This window comes from Crotalus tigris, unplaced genomic scaffold (assembly GCF_016545835.1).
Source record: "Crotalus tigris isolate CLP2741 ecotype Arizona unplaced genomic scaffold, ASM1654583v1 scf7180000019137.2069052, whole genome shotgun sequence".
NCBI lineage: Eukaryota > Metazoa > Chordata > Lepidosauria > Squamata > Viperidae > Crotalus > Crotalus tigris.
This window is the reverse complement of record NW_024097395.1, coordinates 740047-764826: the sequence shown is the minus strand read 5'-3', so window position 1 is coordinate 764826 and position 24780 is coordinate 740047. Positions and strand designations below refer to the sequence as shown.

Genomic DNA, 24780 nt, shown 5'->3' with positions numbered 1-24780 from the left:
CTTCCCAGCTGGCTTCCGACAGGCAAAATCATTGGGAATTAACGACTGTGTGATTCACTTAACAACCGCAGTGATTTGCTTAACAATCATGACAAAAAAAGATCATAAAATTGGGTGCAACTCACTTCACAACTACCTTGCTTAGTAACAAAAATTCTGATCCTAATTCTGGTTGTAAATTGAAGACTAGCTGTTAGCAGCATCTTAAGAGTCTATTCTGGCAATTGGGGTATTTAAAAGGCCATTATTAAGAGCGGACTGCAAAAGAACCTAGAAATCCCAACCATCTTTCAAGCTCAGGAAGAACTAACCAAAACAACTATTTGCAACAAGCTGTCAAGTTAAGCAGCATTCTTATCTTCTCATCTGTTAATTGCTCAGAAAAACTTCTGCTCACTAGAAAGCTAAACCACAAGATGTGCTTTTAGAATTATAATTAGTCCTCCTCGTTGCAAGAATCACAGTGGCATCGTATCTACTGGCACAAACAGACAACATCTAAGCCTTAGTTATCCTCTGGTAGATTTACTGAACAATTCTTCCCCCCCTCCCCCCATAGGACTATTAGTCGTACAACTGGTAATTGCAATGTGTAAGGATACTTCATGCACATTCTTACAGGTGCAGCTAGAAAGTCCACCCTCATCATCACAGATGCCTCCAGCTATCCTCGTCTTAGCCCCAGTCTATGATTATCTGTGTCATCCATCTGTTTCTTATGCACAATCTTTTAAAATTTATTTTCAGTTGGCCTAAAGTCAACAATGTATACTCTCAGAGGCATGCCACTGCCAAGTGTGAAATGCACAGAAACTCAGAATTCAGTTTGATGGAATAACACCTTCTCTATTGTAGACGACACCGCAACACAACCCACAGCTGAATACAGCGGTACTGTATTGGTACTCAACTGCTTTGGAACTCATCAAATTTGGTTCTCAACGCATTTTTGATGCAAACATTTTGTCCTGGTACTCATTGTTTGTTTGGTACTCAACGGACAAGCTAGAAGTCAGTTGCCTTGTGACTCACTACATTATTCCTTATGGGAAAAATTTGCTATGTATATATCACGCCTCCCAGAAACAATGAACTATGAGCACCGAGGTACCACTATAAGTAGGAACTGCAGATGTTGAAATGCATGAGCATTTCACTTATAAATCAGGGTGGGTTTCAATCATCCTTCAAGAGGAGACCCCCCACTATACCCAAATTCAATCAGAAAACGGGGAGAAAAGGATTTCCTATTAACATAACAACTTTCAGTCAATATATACAAATAAACCAAGTGTCTCTCCCCAAATCCCCAGATTAAAAAACAAATCAATTTGCAAAACCTTTATGTTTTAATGAATTTATAGTTCATTCATAATCGACCAAAGCTGGTACTTGTATAAAAAATAATCATCAGAACTCAAAATCAAATAACAGCAACTTGCTGCTTGTGAGCTGAGCAGAGGGACAACACTGTCCTTTTTGTGCTATTCTGAATGACCCAAATAAGGAGAATATGTAGTCTGGATATCAATGACAGCATTGTCTAAGTCCAATATAACTTCCTGGGGGGGGAAAGGGAGGACCAATTCAATCTATGTTGTTCTCTTTCCCAGACATATATAACGCACATCATTTATTGAGATGTCACAAGGCAAGAAAATGCAAACCCACGTGACGGGCCCTCAATTGACAGAAGAATGAAGAATATACAGCAAGGAAAGATAGCATTTAGCAACAGCACTTAGATTTATATACCGCTTCAGAGCTTTACAGCCTCTCTAAGCGGTTTACAAAGTCAGCATCTTGCCCCCCATAATCTGGGTTCTCATTTTACTGACTTTGGAAGGATGGAAGGCTGAATCAACCTTGAGCCCATCAGAATCGAACTCCTGACAGTGGGCAGAGTTTGCCTGCAATACTGCATTCTAACCACCGCGCAACCATGGCTCATCTATTGTCTTGCCTCAAATAGGAATACTGTTTTGTTTTTTTTATCCCATCTGTTCTCTGTTGAGGACAAGAGTCAGAAAAGGGGTGGATAACACCCCTCCCTACCCTTGAATTCACAGAGGATTCACAACTTTTTCAGTGAAGCCCAGGGGTTTGCATCAATCTATTTCACACCAAAATTAATCTTAATCAAAGGGCTGTCATTCACTTGTCTTGCCATTTCTTCTTTCCCGCCAGCAATCTCTTTGGTGCCTCTATCGCAAAAGTCAAGTATCGTGTTGTGTTTCCTTCCTGTTGGAAAAGAAACGAGGGTGGGCAGGAATCATAACACACTGGATTGCACCATACTGTGAAATCAGCTCAGACAAACTCCAAGGATGAACTCCTAGTCAATTCTTCAATATTAGTTTCTATAGTAACCAGTCCCTAAGCCCAGACACTCGCAGCAGGGAATAATGCAAATTTTCCCCCCATTTTGCTTAGAAAGAAGTGCTGCGATATGAGCTCAGGAAACCTTTCCAAACGCTGTCATTGCAAAGAGAAGCAGCTTCTATTGCCCACTGCCAGTTACCCAGGGAGATGCCAGCTGGTTACAAATTAATGCCCTTTTATTTTTAACAGGATGTTGGCCCTACCTACCGTTGGAAACAGGCACTCATCAATCCGTATTAGTTGACAACTGCGAATATTTTAAATAATCTTCATTAATCAATGGGATTTGGGTCTCATAAAGTGGGAATTTTACATGGCTGACCTATATAAATGGAATTCTGTAGTGAGCTAACTTGCATAAGTTATCTGTTGCTGCAGTGTACCGCTTTAAAATTAATGAAGAACTGATTTCACACAGAGGAAATTAAAAACTCTACTTATTGAAGCTTAAACTAGATCCCTTAGCTCTCTTACTTAACCTTCTCATAATGGAGCTTTGAGCAAGCATGAATTCTATGATCTTCCAATACACAGTCAGTGTAGATAACCTGAATACATGAAACAACCAAGGCCTTCTACACTGATCACTGCAAAGATCAGTACAACGATGAAATGTACCTAAAATCATTTTCTCCAGTCCTGAATCTTAAAGCCCTGCTTATTTGCTTCATGTGGAAATAATTATTCTTTTAAAAAAAATATTTTTTAATAATGCAGAAGGCAGCAAGGTTTATATTGAACGTTTCAAGCAACAATTCAATCACACAAAATATTTTGGTTGCCCGTGCACCAAATCCATGATGCTCGGATAAAAACATTTCTCAACTTTTGGAATCTAATCCTCATTAATCAGAGGTAGCATTTGAAAAAAAATAACCATGAAAGCGAATTGTCTTGAGATTTTTCTGCAACCTATTTTTTGGCTCAGAGGAAAAAGCCAGTTTGCCTGTGAAAATGAGAAAAGGGCTTGTTTTATACAGACAATGTAATCCATCTTGAACTGTTCAGTATTTGGTGGGCTTCTCTCTATTGAAAATGCTCCATTCATCAGAGTACAGGTAATGCAGGAACCAATAGAGAGGAGAGGGGAGAGGGAGACAAGAGAGGGAGAGAGAAAGGAGGGGAAGAATGAAAGGAAGGAAAGGAGAAGGAGAAGAAGAAAAGGTGGGTACAGAGAGGACGCCTTGTTGTGATTCTTGACACCAAACAGCAAGATAAATAACTGGCTTACAAAAAGCTGGTGCACAGAAAAATAAAGATAGATTATATGGAGCGCATACGATGCAGCTGAGCATACAAATAAGGAACACATCATGAGTAAAGTGTTCCACAGTGATAAACCTTGCTAGCTGGCTTGCCACATGCACGGAACAAACCTCCGCTGATGAGCAAGACTTTTTCCACAACAGGAATGTGTTAAAATACACAGAGACCTTAATCCTCCAGGGATAATGGGAACATCAGAGAGCAGAGCTCAAGAGTAGCTTTGGAAGGAAGATAGCATCACAAGGGACGGAAATGCCTAAGCAAGAAAATCAGTGCCACTGGCCATTGTGTTTTAAGGATTAAACAAAGCTGCTTTTGATGTGCCAACCATTAAGGGAAGCTTTCCAAACTCATCATCTTAGGACTTCTTATATCCCTGACCTTATTTTGCACACAAATAATGCAGGCAGAAGGATGCAAAATGGGTTTGCCCACCCAATTCAATTTTTATACTTTAATTTGCATCACAAATAAGAGGCTGTGCCAAGAATCTGTTTCAAAAAAAAGGGGGGGGGTTTAAAAGAGGGATTTTGGTGTGCATATGTGAATGAAATCTGGCCGGCATTTATGCTTCATTTGGCTGCATCTTTTTCCTGCCCCAGGCTTTGTACAATTTCTTGAAATATTTGCTTCTTCCTTACGAAATTGTTGATTCAAGGTCCTTGACCTAAAACCAGTGATGAAGCTTGATGCAGGTAAGTAAGTAGGTAGGTAGGTAGGTAGGTAGAAAGAAAGAAAGAAAGAAAGAAAGAAAGAAAGAAAGAAAGAAAGAAAGAAAGAAAGAAAGAAAGAAAGAAAGAAAGAAAGAAAGAAAGAAGAAAAAATAGAAAAGATGGAAAAGGTACAGGCAGTCCTCAACTTTCTGTTGCTAAGCGAGACAGTTAAGTGCGTTTTGCCCCATTTTACGACCTTTCTTGCCACAATTGCTAAGTGAATCGCTGCTGTTGTTAAGCTAGTAACATGGTTGATAAGTGAACCTGGCTTCCCCATTGACTTTGCTTGTCAGAGGTTGCTAAAGGGGATCACATAATCCTGGACACTGCAACCGTCATAAATACAAACCAGTTGCCAAGCAACCATCGTAAGTACAAGCCAGTATTTTGATCACATGACTGTGAGGATGCTGCGATGGTCGTAAGTGTGAAAAACATTCATTAGTCCTTTTTTTTCAGTGCCGTTGTAACTTCAAATGGTCACTAAACAGAAGGTTGTAAGATGAGGACTACATGTATAAAGAAGGACAGCCAAAATCTTTATGCAGCCACAATAGGCCACTTACCCAAAGTCTCTGCAGCAATTTTGGGGATTTTTAGTCTGGAATGGAGGCAGATTCTTGGCAGTGGTGTATAAAATCATGCAATGTAGAAAATGCAGAAACAGAGTGTTTTTCTAACCTTCTTTTGCAAGCCTACAGCTCTATGGTATCCATTAAAGCTAAATACAGGGAACTTGTCCAGCACCAGGGAAATCAGGAGATTCAGGCAGTATAAAGATTTATTGTAAGCTTAAGTTCTCTACAAGAATCTGGCCAACTAACAGTCAAGGGAAATGAGCGGGAGATAAGAAGGAATTTAAGGTGGGCTGGACTTAGATCTTTTGTGGGAGCTCAGAGCTTCATGACTGATGATGCATTTGACTCAGCCTGGCCATCTCATACGGAAGCCAAAATCAAAAAAAGGAAGAATACGGCACTCACCACCATCAGATGCCCAAACGACAGATTTAGCTATGAAATAAAGGGCTATTTAATATCTGTTTACTGCCTTAAGAATCACAGACAACGTGAATATTAATTGCTGAGAAGTAATAAGGAAACTAAACAAACACAGTTTTCCTTTAATAATTAGCAAGTACATGTTTTTGGCAACCACCCCATGTGTCAGATTTATGAAAAGGAAACTTTCTCCTGTTTGGTTGCATCAATTACTGTTGCCATGGCACCCATTACCTGATTTCTGGCGCATCAAAAATTGATGGGGAAACAAGACTGGAAAGTAACAAAGCCCGGCTTTCTTTGGGGAAAATAGCCCTAATTATAAACATTTTAGAAATTGAGATCCCACACAACCCCCCCCCCTCATCTTTTTTTAAGGTCAGAAATAAAATTAAAGCATTTGAAAAAGCTGGCAATTTTACACTTTCCCAAATGCAGGTTTTGGTTTCCTTTGAACTTCCATCTTCATCCCTTGAAGATTTGTTTTAGGAGAGCAGAAAACCTCCTACTTTGAAAGCGTTGGAAAGACCAGGAAGGTAAGCAGGATTTTAAAATATTAGCTGCAAGAAAGTTCTTGAAATATAGGTCTTAAATTAAAAGAGACATGAGCTATGCAAGAGAAACACAAGGGGGGGGGGAAGGAGCAGAAAGCTGCTTTTAATCACAATGTATTTTTTACACAAAGCCTTTTATCTCTAAATGCAAGGCATGACCCTTTGTTTAGCTTGCAAGCTTCAGAAAATGACTGCTAATGGTGCACTTTGGGCCATCACCATCAAGGGAATTGAAAACAGCTCAACTGGGTTCATGCAGCTAGGCCCTATTTATGCAAATGAATATCTAGGGAATGTGGCAATGGGTCCCAGGCGTGGGGGGGGAGGGGATATCTAAACCAGAGCACAAGATCTCCTTTCCAAACAGAAGTCTTATGCAATTTAGAAAGTGCTGGGCAGAGTTCCTCTTTTGCAGTGTCCCGTCCGGTCCTTGGAATGCTGACAAAGCTTCAATCTTTCCATCTTCCTGACATAAACAAGGGCCTGAGTCTATCACAAACATTTTGCTTAAGAAATCTGAAAAAGGGCACAGTTCAGGATTAAAGAGTATAGAAGAAATCAAGTAATTCAGGCAGCTTCAACTGGATAAATCTCCAAATTTAAATCTAATACAATCCTGGGTTGTATAAACAGAGGCACAAAATCAAGATCACGCAAGGTATTACTACCGCTTTATAAAACCTTAGTACTCCAGCCAATTTTGGTCACCATATCACAAAAAAGATGTTGAGAGTTTGAAAAAAAATTCAGAGAAGAGCAACTAAGATGATCCAAGGTAGTCCATCACTGGAAATTTTTAAAAAGAGGCTAGACCAGGGGCAGGCAACCTTGGCTCTTTTATGACTCGTGCACTTCAACCAGCATGGTTCAACTTGGAAAGCTCTCCCTTTCCCTCAGCATAGCTGGCTCAGGAATTCTGGGAGTTGAAGTCCACGAATCACAAAAGAGCCAAGGTTGCCTACCCCTGGGCTAGACAGTCACTTGTTTGAGATGGTTTAGGTTTTCCTGCTTGAGCAGGGGGCTGGACTAGAAGACCTCCGAAGTCCATTCTTAATCTTATTCTATTCTATTCTAAATAAGCACCATGCTTTACAGGCGGAAAAATTTACCTCACCTTAATCTTAAGAAAAAAGATTATCTGGCAATGGATTGAATATACTTCTGACCAGGAATGACTAGATCACGGGTAGGCAACCTTGGCTCTTTTATGATTCGTGAACTTCAATTCCCAGAATTCCTGAGCCAGCTGGCCGGCTCAGGAATTCTGGGAGTTGAAGTCCACGAGTCATAAAAGAGCCAAGGTTGCCTACCCCTGGACTAGATTATCCCATTGCCATCTCTATTATTGATATTTATCATCATCGCTATCTCCTGCGTTTCTCCAAAAGCTTGAAGAAAAGAGACTCCTCATGTACGTTATAAGGCTGGGATGGGAAAATAATTCATTGAGTGTCTGTGGCTAAGAGCAGATGTGAACCTGGTTATCCTTAGTTCCAATCCAAGTCTCTAAACACCATACATAACATGCTGTTGTGTCACATTAAGCCCAACTCCTGTATTGACTCTGCCACGTTTGGCTGAGTTTGGAGACTACAATAAAAAAGGTTTATATATGTAGCCCTTAATTTATGACTGATTGTTTAGTGACTAGTTGAAGTTAAGCAGGCCTTCCCAGGGCTACCTACAAACCATGCTTGAATTTCTGACTCCACCCCCTCCAGTAGTCACATGACTGCATTTTGGGAGCTCAACAACTGGCCTGCATTTACAGTCATGGTAGCATCCTAAGGTCACGTGACTGCAATTTATGCCATGGATTTGCTTAATGATCACCACTTTTGTCTTATGACCACTACTTTTTCAAGAACCACCACATAAAAAGTTGTAAAATTGGGCAGGGCCACCAGCTGACCTGCTTAACAATCAGAATTCTAGGCTCAAAAACAGTTGAAAGTTGAGGACTACCTATAAACCAAAATGGCTAGATTCATGCAAGCTTAAAATCATGCAAACCATTGAACCTAGTCAACATCTCAAGAGAAGCCAATAGAGATTACTGTAAATAAAGGCATTATGGCAGACGATCACAGGTGGCATGAGTTTTTGGTCTAAAATATCTGAAGGACATCAGGATATTTCTCAGGTGCAAAGAATCAGAACTAGCCACTAGATTGCAGCATACAAAATTTATTCAAGCCTATAAGGCTAGGATCTTGTCAACTAAAGACCAACACTAAATTAGCGCCAGGTAAAGTCAATGGAATGCAGAAGGGAACGGATCTGGCCCACTTGTGGGAGCACAACAACTCTAAGCTGATGACATGTTTCACTCCTCCCCCAGTTCTGCCTGCTTTTCTCATACACTTACGTCTAATTTATATATACTAGTAATCTGCCCTGCACATTCTTTTCATTTCAACTAGCACAAATCTGCATCCCATTGCTTTAATACAAAATAGTATTTTGCCAACTTATTTTAGATTTTGTTTCTGAATATACACCTTCTTTACTTAATATAACCTTTTTGAAAAATTCAAGGCTGCCAAAGAAGGAAGTTGGAGTTTCTGTTGGAGTTTCTATACTACGTTTTTAAAGGTCCACAGAAAAAAAGCATCCATGTTGGTTACCATAGTGACTATTTAACCTATTGAACTGGAAATCTCCTCCCAGGAAAAGCTCCTGGGTGGTATTAATTGGGACTGTATGAACTCTCAGCTAGCTCTAGTCTCAATTAAAGTAAAAATAATAATCAATGTATAAGAATAGACAGCATGCCTACAATGTTGTGCGTAGCTTCCTCCCCCACTAATTAAGATTAATACACATCTTTTTCAGCCAAGAACAAAAAAATGCAAGTCACTGGATTCCAATTGTAACTAAAGATGAAATACCCTGATTTTCTTTCATTCTTTAATTCCTTCTCCTACAAGAGGATCAAATTAAACAGTCATTGTCAGCAAACAAAGAAAAAAGAAAAGCTGGGCAGGGTTTTATAAACTGTTCATTCATTTAACCAAACCTTTTCCAGTGCAGAAATATACATGTTTCCGATCGCTCAGTTTTTTAATTATTAGGTTATGTTAAGTGATGCTTTCCAGGGAGGTGTTCCCATGCTACTAGATTAGGTGGGTGTGGGGTCCTCATCCAAGATACTGTCAAAAAAAATATTTATCAAATTTAGGTAAATGCTCATTACTGGACAATTCAAGATCTTGTGGGAAAGATTAGCCATTGAAACTATATGTAAGGGGAACAAGACCACAATGTTAGCTTAAAATATAATTTAGTTGAGAAACTGAGTTAGTTTTTCCCTAAGCCCGTGGTGGCAAACCTATGGCACATGTGCCACAGGTGGCCCGCAGAGCCCTCTGTGGGCACGTGTGGTATCGCCCCAGTCCTAGGCCTTCAGCTGGGTTTTATAAAACCTTTTCGCTTTAGGCCTCCACCGCCGTGTCCAAAAAACCCCCAAAAAGGTTCAATCAATCAATTTCAACTTCTCGCGGGGGAAAAAAAGATCTCGCAAAGTTGGAATTGATTGATTGAACTTTTTAGTCCCACCCAGTCTGCTGTTACCATGGCAGCCACGCCCACCCAATGGGTCACATCCACCCAATGGGCCACGCCCACCCAGCACCCGACGATACATAAGTGGGTTTTGAGTTGCAATTTGGGCACTCAGTCTCTAAAAGATTCGCCATCAGTGCCCTAAGCCATTCAACTCCACACAAGGCTACAGGTCTAAGTTTCTATAAATTAGACCGGTAGTAGAATTCTAATTTTCCTGAAGTTTAGAGATTCTATACTGCAGATTCTATATATATAGAAAAAAGTCAAGCTGGTATATGGTATAGATCCATGTACTCTAATTCATGAGTTTCAACACCATCATAATTCTGAAATGGTTTTCAAATTCAATTTTATATCAGATTTACTGTTTAGATGTGAAGTTACTCTGGACATCAAAGTTTATTCTCAAAACTTGATTAGTCATTCATCCAAGAAAGGAATCAAAGATCCTTTCCCAAAAAAGTATATAAACATTTTGCAAAAATAAACATGTACAGTGCAAAATTGTTCAGCATATTTTGAAGGAGTGCAGGTAACATTAAATAGTTAAGTAGACACACACACACACACACACACACACACACACACACCTTGATCATCATCTGCTGAGCCCAGTTGTCTACTTTTCTTGGGGTGATTCACGGAGAGGTTAAGACTCTTTCTAATTCTATTTCTCAATAATACAGAATAAAAAGCTAAAGAAAACAAAGGCATGCTGTAATAAAAAACAGGGAGGAAAAATACAAACACCAAAGGGAGTATCAAAGGATTTGTTAACAATTGTTCTTTGAAGATCAATTGTCCATCCTGGAGGAAGTACTCGGGCTTTCAAATAATCTTCGCATCAGTTTCATAAATTCAAACTCCTGGAAACAAAGGAAGGGGGCAAAACGGAAGTAGCAGAGAAAACAATGGTACTTAATGTATCTTCCAAGCTTCTTTTGCATGAATATTTAATACAGCCCATCAAAAGAATATCAACTTCAATTCACCTGCTGCTGACTGAACCAAGGCCTAACCTGAACAGAACCTAAGGCATTGTATGCTCTGCCCCAACAGCCCAAGACATAATACGATGGTTCGTGGAGACAGAACATGGGTTCAATCGTTTCACACACTTTCAATGCTCACATGATCAGATTTAAAGGTCTCCATTGGGTAAGTGAAAAAACAAATCAGGGCAGGGAGAACAATGGAAATAAATCATATACATTTTAGGCAGGCAGTTAAGGCAGGTCTTTGGAAAGATACAGACTGAAGCTGATGCTCAAATACTTTGGCTACCTAATGAGAAGAGAAGACTCCTTGGAAAAAAACCTTGATGTTGAGAAAGAGGGAAGGCAAAAGGAGAAGGGGATGGCAGAGAATGAGATGATTAGATAGTGTCATGGACACAATGAACATGAATTTGGGCAAACTCCGGGAGACAGGGAGAGGGGCTGATGTGCTATGGTCCATGGAGTCATAAAGAGTCAGACATAAATTAACGACTGAACAACAAGGTTCTCCAGCACCATGTAGGGCAGTACTGATCAATGAATGAGGTGGTGGTCCACCATGTACTTTGGATATAGAGCGAAGGCAGATTTGATCTATAGGTTATCTCTATGGTCATTTTTTTCTTCTTTACAACAGAAATAAAGCTTGTACACTGAAATAGGCTGCTAACCCAAAATCTGATATCATGACTTGGTTAAACTTGGAAAAGTATCCCCAAAGAAAGGTACTGATGTTTTTCTTTACACTACCTTTTTCTCCTTTGCAAATCCTAAGAAACAAAACCCAATGGATAAATTGGATCCCCCCCCCAAAAAAAAGATAGGGTTGGGATGGAGAAGAATTCATCAAATCAGAAATTCTACTGCACACACATTTCTAAAATTGCACTGTGTCTATGACGAAATTAAGAGGTATGTTAAAAGAGAAGAGAGCTAGGACGTGTTTTGTTGAGTCCACCAACTCAGATTTTGAGCTTACAAATGTTTTATTGCCATACCAGTTAACCTCAGATGTGGTGAAGACATAAAACATGGATTATAACAGTAGTTTAGTCATGTTACCTTTTAATAATAAATGTATACAGGATTGTTGTATACAGCCATTTTTTTTCTTGCTAATATAGTGCTCATAAAAGCTGATGAACATCTCATGAGGTCTCCTGCTGACTGTCAAGAATAAAACGCTTTTCTCAGCAGGATTGGCTGGGCCCTAAAATAGACTGCAACTTCCAGTAACTACAATAAGCAACGTTCAAGAGAGCTCTCAGCTCATTAGGGTTTCAAAATAAATTTTGCAATGTATCCCTCTTTTTTTGCATTAGGCAAAAGTAAGTCAGCAATTTTGTTTAAACTACCCACAGAAAATGAATGCTTCCATGCAAGTCAAATATACCACACCTTGTAACACGGACAGTATTTCCATGTCATTTTGTGGGCGTATTGTTACACTGCCCTTTGAAATCCTACACAAGGATGCAATGGAATGGACGAGTGCCAAGGGATGTTCCCTAGAGCAGGTAACAGCTTGGAAATTAAGTCTTATTTAAGGCAGGAATGAATCATTACCAAGCTGATTATGGTCCCCGTCACCACTTTAGAGCCTGGAGGTATGGAAAGTAAGGCGAGACAATGTGATACAGTTGTTAATAATGCCTTATGACTTGGACTGCTTCAAATCCCATTTAACTATGGAGTTAGCTGGATGAGTGTGGGCCAACTGCTCGCACTCAGCCCAGGTTACTCACAGCTTTTTGTGATGGAGATAAAATGAGAGAACCCCTTGCCCCATGTAAGCTGCTCTGAGCCCTGAAGAGACAGATATAAATCCAATTAAAAATTAAGCCACAGGTAGAAAGTGAGTGCCTGAATATTTTTAACAAAAAAACAAAACCAGCTGATTGTTTATTAACAAGGCCTTAAAGCCTCTGTAAGATTTAGGGCACCAATTTCTCACTTTTTAAAACTCCATCTAGATCAGGGCTTTACCACCTTGGCAAGTTTAAAATGTGTGGACTTCCAACTCCCACAATTCCCCAGCCAGCGTGGCTACCCGCTGAATTCTGGGAGTTGAAGTTCACCCATCTTATTCACACGTCTTAAACTTGCCAGTCGGGAAACCCTGATCTAGAAATTCCAAAATCAAATTCTCAAAACTTCAAAACTGATTTCTCCCCTCCCCCCGCCAAGTTTCTTCAGGGTGGACAAGAAATGACAAAATGGTTGTCTTCTCCTAATATAAGGCCACCATATCAACATCTGAGTAGATGGCTAAAGCTTTTTGATGAGAGAACTGAAAGAGGAAGTTTTATCATTGCACTGCTGTTTTATAAACCCAAATTCCACCAAAGCAAGAGCTTGTCCAAAAATTTGCACTTGCAGCAATTATGCCTCCTTAAAGCCATTATATTTGGGAAAAAATGACAGCTTAATTTATTTGTCTATTCCAGCAAAGCAAAGCAAAACAAAGCAAAGAAAACAGAATCTTGCTACTTAAGGTTGTGTCATGCATAACATAATGCATTTCCTCCAGGAATAAACTTAATAAAAAGCAGCATATATGAAGTTAAAATCATTATACCCAATTATCTTAATAATAACCTATTCCTAGATAGTCATCACTATAGGAACCATCATCCTATGTGAAGAAACTCACTGGAAATGAGGCATGCTATAGAACTATAAAGAAATGAAACATAAGCATAAATCTCACATTCAAATTGTGTCTGGACCTCACTTTGTGAAGTAGACAAATTGTTATGGAAACCAGGACCATATAGGATGTATATGAAGCTAAAACCCAGGGCAGATTTTTAACTTGTTTCTAACAGAAGGCAGATATACACAACACAGAGAGGTTCTCAATGGCAACTGCAAAATATTAGGGAAAAAAATAAACATTACTTAGGAAGAAATTACCAGACACTCAAGCAAGCAAAAATACCATGAAAAATTAGCATTGGAGGAACTGCAGTAAGAGAATCTTCCCTTTGTCCTTTGTAGTTTTTAGTATTTTGGAATGGGCCTGTTGCTCATATTATGTCATTACCATTAACCACAAGTGGAATCTAGTTATAAGAAAGAGGGTTACAAATTTAAATAAACCATACAGGTCCTTGATGTATGACTGGTCACTTAGCAACCATTCAATGTTATGACTGATTTACCTTGGGACTACTTATGACCCAGATTCAATGTTCCAATAGATGACGGGTGGTCATGTGACCGGACATTGGGCACTCAGCAACAAAGCCACAGTTACAGATGTTTCCAGCATCTCATGATCATGTGCCTAGGCATTTTACAACATTTTTGCTAAAAACTGGCACTTACTTCCAGCTTTGAGCAAAACTATCCCTATTATGAACCATTGGTTCACTTAGCTGTGGGAGAAAAAAAAGTTGTGACCCACCCATTTCATGACTGTCACAATTTACAACCGTGACGGGCAGGTTCTATTACAGTTGTAAATCAAGGACTGCCTATACATGAAAATGCAAAGTGAAGCCCGATTTAACAGGTGAATGCAGAGGAGGTACAGCTATTAGTCAAGAAAGTCTTCAAATGAAATCAAATCAAAAAGCAGATGAGATGTACATAATTTACTTGATGGCATCATCAACACAAGGAAGTAAACTGATGCAAATAATATAATTTGCGTAATTGGCTGAATGGTGCTGTTTTGCCCATGACATAAATTGCAGAGGACATTTAATCTGTAGCATGTGATTGGTTACATCAAATTCTGGTAAAATATGGTTTTATAGTATACACAACTTGACTTGGCTAAATTTTCCTCAGTGTGCCTAACCACAACCCAAAAAATACTGAAGTACACATACATCATACATAGTACAAGTTACATACATATCACTTACTAGATCAGTGGTTCTCAACCTTTTTATACCGGCGACCCCGGTCACAAGCATGCGGCACTGCCCCCTGCGCGGCGCACATGCGCAGCACCACCCCCTGCACCGGCTGAGGCATAGCCGGCAAGGGGCGGCGGCAGGCAGGCCCAGACGCTCCCGGGCGGCCGCGGAAGCGGCGGCCCAGGGCGACCACCGGCTGGGCCACCAGCTGGCCCAGCCCAAGGCAGGTAAGGCACCTGCCGGGCCCCATGCGCGCCAGCAACCCTCCCTGCACCCACCGGCCTCCCACCTCCCACCCCCGGCCCTCTTTTACTTACTTTTTAGTTGCTCAACAGGGAGGGAAGCTCTGCAGACTGTTCCCCTTGCAGCACCGTTTGCAGACTGGGGCTTTTGGCGGGTTCAGCAGGGCAGAGACAGCCCTGGACAATTCCTATTGGCTTTTGAAAGCCAATAGAATTAGACTCTGTTCAAGAGAGTCTATTCTATTGGCTTTCGAAAGCCAATAGAATAAGAGGGAGTAGCACAGCTAAGGAAAAGGGGAAAAAATGGCGGAAAAAATGGCGGATTGCGTTGTTTGGCGACCCCTGTGAAATGGTCGTTCGACCCCAAATGGGGTCGCGACCCACAGGTTGAGAACCGCTGTACTAGATGATAGCATGTAGCTAACACTGAATGACCTCTAAAAGCTAAGCAGGGTGGACCTGAATGATCATGTGATAGACAACATTGTTTTTACAAGAGAAACAGACAAGTATGTTACATCACTGAAAACTTGAAAAAACTTACTGTGCAATGTAACAATGGGGTACATCATCATATTAAGCCAGATATGTTTTAACTGTAATTGCTGGCTAAGCACAATCAGCTTGGTTATGTCATACTAAGCCCTAAACCAGTTTTTAAACCACAGAAATTAGGTTCTCATATCACATTAAGCCAAAATCAAAGAATGTTACAGCTGAGCCAGAAATAACAGGCACAAAATGACGGCTGTTTTTATCTGCTTAAACTGAGAACTTTTTCTACGGGAAAATATTCTGTCTCTGAAAGAAAATGACCACAGTTATTCTCGCCCTTCTTTTAATAGGCTAGGTCAGGGGTCTCAAACTGCCAGCCCGCGGGCGGGATGCGTCATGCCAAAACCGCACCAACCCCATTGCCAGCAATGGAGAAAAAGTTGCGATATGTCACGACACGTCATGTGACGTTGTGAGTTTGACACCCCTGGGCTAGGTGAAGCCTGAACCTAATTTGACACTCCCAGAATTATTATAAATTGTGTTATTACTTACATTTCCAGAAAAAAGCATATTTGCGTATTTGAAAGGAGAATCTATGAGATGAAGCCTTTGAAAATAACATTTTAGATTGCCGATCTGGGAAGGGCACTCACTTCCAAAGGGGCAAACAAACCAGTGGTGGCACTAAATAGTAGTTCTATCAACCTTAGAAAGAATGTTGTAAAACAAACATAACACATAGATTTGAAATATAGCACCTTAAGATAAACAAAAGGCCATGCTTTATTAATTAGCGAAGCAATGCATCAAGGGTCTGCCCACAACCTTTTCTTGATGATGAGGACACTCAAAATCCTTCATTCATATTTCCCCAATGGGTACAACCTTCCACATTTATGGCATGGCATCTTCCGGAATTCCTAGCCAGGATGGAATGTTGGGAGGTGTAGTCTCAAAACATCTGCAAGGCACTAGGACTGGAGAAACCACCCTACCCACAAGAAAAGCCAAATAACAGGACTGCAATGAATAGGCATTTCCAGTGGATCTCCTAAGTAGTGAGATCAATTAAGTAGTGCTGGTGAGTCAGCTTCAAATGCACTTACCCTCTGAGAAGTGCATTATATAAATTTTTCCCATTTTGAAACATAAGCAGATAAACCTAAGAATAATACTATACCAGTGGTTCTCAACCTTTCTAATGCTGCGACCCCATAATACAGTTCCCCATGTTGTGGTGACCCCCAACCAGTTATACATCACTGGGTGCCAGGGGTGTGGCCAAAGAAAAGGGGGGAAAAATGGCGGACAGCCTTGTTTGGCGACCCCCGTGAAATGGTCATTCGACTCCAAATGAGGTCCCGACCCACAGGTTGAGAACCACTGTACTATACGAAAAGGTTGTAGCTAAAGTCCTGGCAAGTAGCTACAGGAGCTTTTGGACAGGGAGGGAGGGAGGGAGGGAGGGAGGGAGGGAGGGAGGAAGGAAGGAAGGAAGGAAGGAAGGAAGGAAGGAAGGAAGGAAGGAAGGAAGGAAGGAAGGAAGGAAGGAAGGAAGGAAGGAAGGCAGGCAGGCTGTGCCACAAGCACGTAATGCAATATTAGGTTATTCTTAACTCTAAATTTTTCCAAGAGATTTTACCATGAAATGTGGTGCTAGCTACCAAGTTGATTTACTTTAAAAAAAGTAAAGTTCTTGGAAGTCACTGGGATCTGCTGGGAGACTAGTAGGCCTTTCCTGTGTAGTTGGTTGGTCACTTTGAGAACAGATTGCTAGATTAGATGGGCAGGAGATCTGATCCGGCAGAGCATTCCTTATGTTCTCATATACAAGATTGCCTTTCCCTTACTCTAAAATCTGGGGAATCTTACAGTTGTTAACTGTAAGTTAGTAACACGGTTGTTAAGTGAATCTGGCTTCCCCATCCACTTTGCTCGTCAAAAGGTCACAAAAGGTGATTGCATGAACCCAGGACACTGCAACTGTAAATATGAGTCAGTTGCCAAGTGTTTGAATTTTGATCACATGACCACGGGGATGCTGCAATGGTCATTAAGTATGAAAAATGATCATTAAGTCATTTTTTTCTGTGCCGTAGTAACTCAGAACAGTCACTAAATGAACTGTTGTAAGTCAAAGACTACCTGTATAGGGCTCTTGGTCCAGGGTCATCTCAACAGCGATCCACACCGTGGCCCTCTATGGAATAAACTACCCCACATACAATATTTGCCTTCTCCTGTAGAGTTTCTGGAAAGAGGCAAAACTTTGGCTGCGAGAAAGACTATTTGGAGAGATCCTAGCTTGCCTTTTTGATCCATTTCTGCTGATTAGCACTACTGTTAATATATTTCAATGTCTTTACCTTCCATCTCTATTTCGGCACTACATGGAGCCTTCTACAACAGAATGGCACAGAAATACTGGGAATAAATATATATATCCCAGGGAAAGTTAGAATGGGAATAGGAGTAGTATACCTCTCAGAGACCCCTAGTTATCAATCCCACCCTCCTCCAAACACTGGGCTAGCATCTGGGTCCCATCTCCGCCCATGAAGGCTTTCTATAGACCTCCAGCAGCTGAGAAATCTGCATTATAATTTTAAGTTATGGTTATGTTCTCTGCTTTACCGGTTATGTCTGTCTGCCGCCTTTCACCCATTATCTGATTATTTTCAAAATCAGATCTGAAACCTTCCTCTTCTGGACTTTTTGCCTGCTTGCCTCTCTACCTCTGTCTGATTAAGGCAGCACAATCTATCACAGCCACAAGTTTCATCACTGTCACAACATTTTCCCCCTCTGGGAAGAACTCATTTTTTTTGCTGTGATGAGCTATGAAACAGAGGGAAACTGCAGTGTAGGTTCTAAAATAGGCACATAAAAATGACAACATTCCTATTGCTGAAAAAATAGCTCCACCCACGTTGTAGCTCCCAGAAACAACTCTGAGTGGCCCTGGGCCATAAAAATGTCTTTGTGCACCGCAACAGAAACCGACGTCTAAAAATTGTGCCCTGCACAAGTTCATTCCCAGCTTTATGCATTTCAATGCATGCCTGTCCCTGATTCTTCGAAAGACTATGGCAAATTAATCACATTCATTTATATTCCTTCCTTCTCCAGACATTTTGCTTAGTGAGAACACTGTAGAGAGAAGACCGAGGCGCTGCGTTTTCCCATAATTTCCATAGCAGTACAGGCAAATTCTGAATATAAATATATATCCAGAATATATATTTACCCTGCATCTCATTTAATGGAATTGTGGCTTTCCCCCCAACTCTTTCCAAAAAACAAGACTTAGGCTTAATCTGCCCCAATAAATTTATTTTCCAATAAAATGAAGCAGCCCTTTTGTTTCAAGCCACAATAGCTATTCAGATGGCCAATGAAGCCACATGCCTGTTATTCACACCAAGCAAGTTTCAGTGACAGGTTTCTGGCTTATATTCTTTCAAGCCAGTGGTACATATTCACACTCGGGTAGGGAAAACTGAATACTCACAGATGTCTTAACAGATATGCCATTGGTTCCAATAGCCAAATTTTAAAAACAGAAGGGTGAGACAAGCACCTACAGGTTTTGCAGACCACATACACACTAAAGTAAAAAAACAAAAACCCCGACACATCTGCTTACCACGTGTATTGGTTGCCATGTCTGCTACTTTCTGAAAGGCATCCAGGAAGGCAGCTGCGGCTACAACCGTCGTCCTAGAATACAAACAGACAGCATAATATTAGAAACAGATTGTTGCAGTCTATTTGGGTCACTACACAAGAAGAAAAAATTACTATAAGACGGTAAAAAGGCAGCTGTACGTGGAACAAAGAAATGGCGTTGATCTTCTCAATCTCGTTTCCTCTGTTATTTGCTCTTCAAAGGGACAACAAGTAATAGTAGAAAGCACAGGTAGTCCTTTTCTTAGAACAGTTCGTTTAGTGGCCATTCGAAGTTATGGCGGCATTGAAAACAATGAACTTAGGAACATTTTTCACATTTATGATCATCGCAGCATCCCCCGGTCATGTGACTTACACTCGGATGCTTGACAAATGGTTCATATTTGTGACAGTTGCTGGATCCCAGGGTCCACTTTTGAAAAAGCAACGCCAGATTGACTTAAGAACTGTGTTAATAATTTAACAACTGCAGTGATTCACAACAAACGTGGCAAGAGAAGTCATAAAATGGGGCAAAACTCACTTAACGAGTTTCTCACTTAGCAACATAAATTTTGGGCTCAATTGTGGTCATTAAGTCAAGGACTACCTGTATTTCTTTACTGTCTAAAACTTTGCGGTAAGAGGTACAGTAGTAAAGGGAGTCCTCCAGTTATGGCCATTTGTTAATGATAGTTCAAAGTTACAATAGTCTTGGAAAAAGTGACACACAATCCATCCTCAAAGTTATGATTGTTGCATATACACCCCACAGTCACATGATCACAATTCAGGCACTTGGTAATTAGCTCACTTTTATGACAGCCAGAACACAGAATAATAGGATTGGAAGGGACCTTGGAGGTCTTCTAGTCCAGGGGTCCCCAACCCCTGGTCCGTGGACCGGTACCAGGCCACGGCATGCCAACAACCGGTCCGCCCAAACAAGCAATGCCCCCATCTGTGGGATGCAGGCAGCACACAAAACCACGCCCCCTCTGGTCCCAGAAAAATCTCTCTCCATGGAAAATCATCTCTGTTCTAGTCCAACCCCCAGTTCAAACAGGAAAACCCTATACATAGACACACATGCATACACATACACACACACACATACAGTGACTTGCAGTCACATGATTTGCGACCTTCCCAGCAGACTTTTGACAAGTGAAGTCAATTGGGAAAGTCAGATTCATTTAATGACTGATTCTCATAATGACTCCAGTAAAAATGATTATAAAATCAGAGCCAGTCATAGAATGCTTCATTTAACAACAACACTGCTTAGCAACTGACATTCCAGTCCAAATTGTAATTGTAAATCAAGGAGTACCTGTATAATTAAAAAAGAATAGACCGGATGCTCAAAAGCGCAAACTTTATTGACTGGGTTGCACATTACACTGAAGTATGTGGTTCATTTGCTTTTGAATTTTCTGTTATGCAAACCCCACTGGTGCACTTAGTGAAACATGCTTCATAGGTTAGCATTATGAACCCATCTAGCTATATGGGATTTATTCAACAAGCTAAGTTTAAGTGGTAGCTCAGCAAAACCTACGGGGCTTTACAAAGGCAGTCTGTGCTGACAGGGGCCCAGTGTGTCATGACAACCCAACCTTTCTGGTTTATTAGCCACAGCTGGTGCTCAGCATTGTGTAAACTCTGCCTACTGAGGCTAATTTAGTATATCATGGCTTAGTGTATGTTATCCCATCCAAAGATGAGATGGATATAATATTTTTAACAGTAGGAAATATGTCATGGCCAGGGATTAGTCGAGACTTGATCTTGACATTCCAAAGAGAATGCCATAAAATCATGGGTTTAAATGATTAAAAACTAGAACGCTAACAGCAAATGCCATGACCCACAAGCTCTCCTTTACTGAATGTGCTTCACTGGAAGTTAGATAATCATCAGTTGCAGATGCTTAGCTGGAGTGGCCTGGACTATTAATGTCCTAAATGGCCCCTTCCAACTCTATCAATCTAAGATTCATAAGACCGTTTCCCTTCTGGAAACAAAGTTATTCTGTATTCAGGGTACATATTTGCCTTATCAAATCTTGCTACTACATAAAGGATGTACTATTGTCTTATTTTAGACAACAGCAAGGTAACAGAAACATGCAAATATCTATCTGTTTCAATCAAACGTGGCAGACACTTGATCTACAAGGATTTGGGAGCAGATCAATCCAAAAAACTATTTAGAACAGTGGTTCTCAACCTTTTTAATGCCGTGACCCTCAACCGGTCATAAGTCGAGGACTACTCAACTGGTGCAGCACCGTTTGCAGAATGGGACTTTTGGCGGGCTCAGCAGGGCAGAGACAGCCTGGACAATTCCTATTGGCTTTTGAAAGCCAATAGAATTAGACTCTATTCAAGAGAGTTTCTTCTATTGGCTTTCAAAAGCCAATAGAATAAACGGGAGTAGCACAGCTAAGGAAAAGGGGGGGGGAAATGGCGGACTGCGTTGTTTGGCGACCCCCGTGAAATGGTCGTTCGACCCCAAATGGGGTCCCGACCCACAGGTTGAGAACCGCTGCCCTATACAATCCTAGAGAAATAATTGTCCAGTCTCTTCTTGAAAAGCTCCAGTGATGGAGCACCCACAACTACTGAAGTCACCAGATTAATTGTTCTCACTGTTAGCAAACTTCTCCTTAGTTCTAGGTTGGATCGTTCTTTAATGATGTCTACAAAGATTCTCAGTCATCCAGGTCATAGTTATCCCAAAGATGCTTTTTCACGAGGCAACTGGACTTTCTTGGGGGGGGGGGTTGTTTTAAGACATTTCATTTCTCATCCAAGAAGCTTCTTCAGCTCTGACTGGATGGTGGGGAATGGAAAAATTTATACTCCTTGCAGGAATCAAGTATAAATCCTTCCATTCCCCACCATCCAATCAGAGTTGAAGAAGCTTCTTGGATGGGAAGCAAAACATCTTTAAAGAAAAACAAGAAAGTCCAGTTGCCCCCTGAAAAAGCACCTTTGGGATCTCTTTGGTGAGCTTATATTTTAAATGGAAATTTTACATTTGCACTGAGTTTATCCAGGCTTGTCTCATGAGTCAGTTGCAGAACATTTCACCTTTGTAAGAGGTGTTTACGTCAGAGATTCCAATCTTTGTAAGAGGTGTTTACGTCTTAGATGACCAATCTGACAGATCAAGCAAACTTTTTGGTCAAGAAGCTTCATATTTTGTAAATGAGCTGGGGGGAGGGTTAACTTTTCATTTAACTTAGAGCACTTTAGATGTCCTCTACGGCTTCCAGAGGCAACACATACTGAAAATCATGAGGAACATCAAAATGCAAAATAAATCCTAGAGAACCACCCATCATGAAAGAGTCCAACAAAACTCCTTCTGGAATAGATGGAAGTCAGAAGGGAAACAGGATATTCATAAAACCTCTGACTCATGCATCTGTCCAAGGAAGCCTGTGTCAAAGTCCACGTTGATGTATTACAATGATGCTAGTGAGCAGGAAAAGTAAGTCATCACTGACATGTTTGAATTAAGTATTTTAAGATGGTTTTAACAATCTTAACTCAGACTGTGTTCAGTTTGTGATTAAGTCATAGCATATGGAAACTCACAGTGGCCTGCTTCAAATGTAAAATTAGGATTCAGCAGATTGCTAGGCGGGCTTAAAAACAAAACTAAACTAGCTTATCCCAAAATTGATACAAAATAGTGACATATACAGATAGTCCTAGACTTACAATAGTTCGCTTACTGACTGTTCGAAATTACAACCGCACTGCAAAAAGTGACTTATGACCATTTTTCACACTTATGACCACTGCAGCATCCCCATAGTCATGTGATTTACATTTGGATGCCTGGCAACTGATTCACATTTATGACAGTTCTGGTGTCCCGGGGTCACGTGATCACCTTTTGTAGCAGCTACCCAGATTCTCCCTTGAATAAAACATAAGACATTCCCTAAATATAGTAGGCAATTGATGAGTAAGTAGGTTTTTAAACACTCTGTTCGTCTTAAAAACTTAAAAACGCTGAACTATTTCTTCTCTTTGTCTCAGTTAATTGCACGTTCAAATATAAATTTTAAGGAATCTGGGGCACGACTTTGGGGATGAATTAAAAAGAAAGGCACACAGCAGGTGGAAGCAAAAAGAAATCCAAAATCCTGAAATCAGGAAAAAAAAAAAACCTAAAGATTTTACAGCTTAACATTGGTGCTATTTTAAGTGCCTTATCTCCAACTTGAGGAATAAAGGCAAGTTAACCAATATATGTCTGCTTTTCTCATTTTACAACTTAGATCAGCTTCCTGAGTGATAGTAAACCATGATTTTATTGTGATGGGTTTTTTTAAATGAACTAGAATAGGCAAATGCAAATAAAGAGAGTTACTTCAAGCATAACAAAATAGAGTTATGGTTCTGCTTATCTGACAGATTGCAGAAGTACAGCAATGGGAATTCAAGAAGTAAAAAATGATTTGGTGATGCACAGGAAGCACCTGTTAGGTGCATCTTGAACAATGCTTCTAAAGCCAAGAATACATACTAAGCCAGGGGTCTCCAACCCCAGGCCACAGCTTACTTCTGGGCCTTGAGCCATTCGGAACCAGGCTGCAGAAGTGGCGGGTGAGCGTGCATCCTCACTGGTGTGAGCAGCGGGCAATTGTATGCATGCACACTCCTGCCGCTTGTGCACATGGAGTTGCGCCCGTGTACATGCCCGCTGCTTGCTCCCCCCCCCCCCCCGCTGGTCCACAAAGTTGGAAAAGTTGGGGAACTCTTTACTAAGCAGCTGTGCCAGCACAGAAAAACAGGAAGCTTCTGAAAGTTTTTTCAACGGGTGTGATGTGTGTGCCCCATGTACACGTATGTATACACACACACACAAAGTCACATTTTCTCTTTTGACCCTGGATCTTTGCTCAAGCCAAGAACACACTAACATCACACCTAACAAGCCCATGATAGCTCAGAATAGCAATAGCAGTTAGACTTATATACCACTTTAGAGTACTTTATAGCACTCTCTAAGCAGTTTACAGTCAGCATATTGCCCCCAACAATCAATTATATGTGAACCCGCGCCAGTAACGATTATACAATCCTGGATATAACCAGATGCTTCACAAAATTAGTGGGCTTCAATTGGTATCAAATCTTCCTGTAGCAAGAGGAAATTCTTGTGGCTTCATTTCTGTTACGGACTTTCATTTCAATTTTACAGATTCCCCTTTAAAACGTGTCACCACAGCAAACTACTGTAACTATACTACAAGTATATTAATTACTGTTTGCTTTCTTTTTTTCAGCAAAGAGCACACCCAAACCAAATAACTCTTTTCCAGTAAAAACCTCAGTTTTTGTTCAGCTTGTAAATCACAAATAGTTTGACTTCTCCTTCTCCTGGTCCTCTTTTCTCACACCCATGTGTTCTTTTTGCTCTGTAGTACGAGTTTAAAAAAAAAGGAGAGCCAGTTTGGTGATGTGGTTAAAGAATTGGCCAGAAACCAGGAGACTGTGAGTTCTAGCCCTGCCTTAGGCTCAAAGCCAGTCAGTCGGTGACTTCAGGTCAATTGCTTAGTTGCGATTCCAAGAAGAAGGCAAGGATAAACCAATTACAAAAATGTTGCCAAGAATTACAAGGTCCTGGAGACTATTTTGAAAGGAAAAAAGTAGGTGTAGAAAAAAACATGCAATCTTCTTGTCCCCGACGTGCTTTTTCCAAAAGGCAACTGGATCTTCTTGAAAATGTATGACTTCTTAACCAAGAAGCTTCTTTAGTTCTGAAGAACAGTTCTGAAGAAGCTTCTTGGACGAGAAGCGAAACATTTTCAAAGGAAAAAACCAAGAACGTCCAGTTGCCTTTTGGAAAAAGCACCTTTGGGACAACCATGTCCTGGATGTTTGAGAATCTTCGTAGACATGCAATCTTCGTGGTCCTCTTCAATTTCCAAGCTTCCCCAAATGAGCTAATGATAACAAGCACAGTAACTCCGTGAGATCAATTGATAAAAAGAAC

At 40.7% G+C, this 24780-nt stretch overlaps 1 protein-coding gene across 17 annotated transcripts in view; it reads right to left on the bottom strand.

The window, feature by feature from the left end:
* Positions 1-24780, bottom strand: part of MTSS1 (MTSS I-BAR domain containing 1) — a 147285-nt gene that overhangs the window by 101950 nt on the left and 20555 nt on the right. For all 17 annotated transcript variants that reach the window (XM_039359856.1, XM_039359851.1, XM_039359842.1 and 14 more), the window contains exon 3: positions 18737-18810. In XM_039359856.1, coding sequence (XP_039215790.1) covers positions 18737-18810 — 74 coding nt within the window. The remainder of the gene's footprint in view (positions 1-18736; positions 18811-24780) is intronic.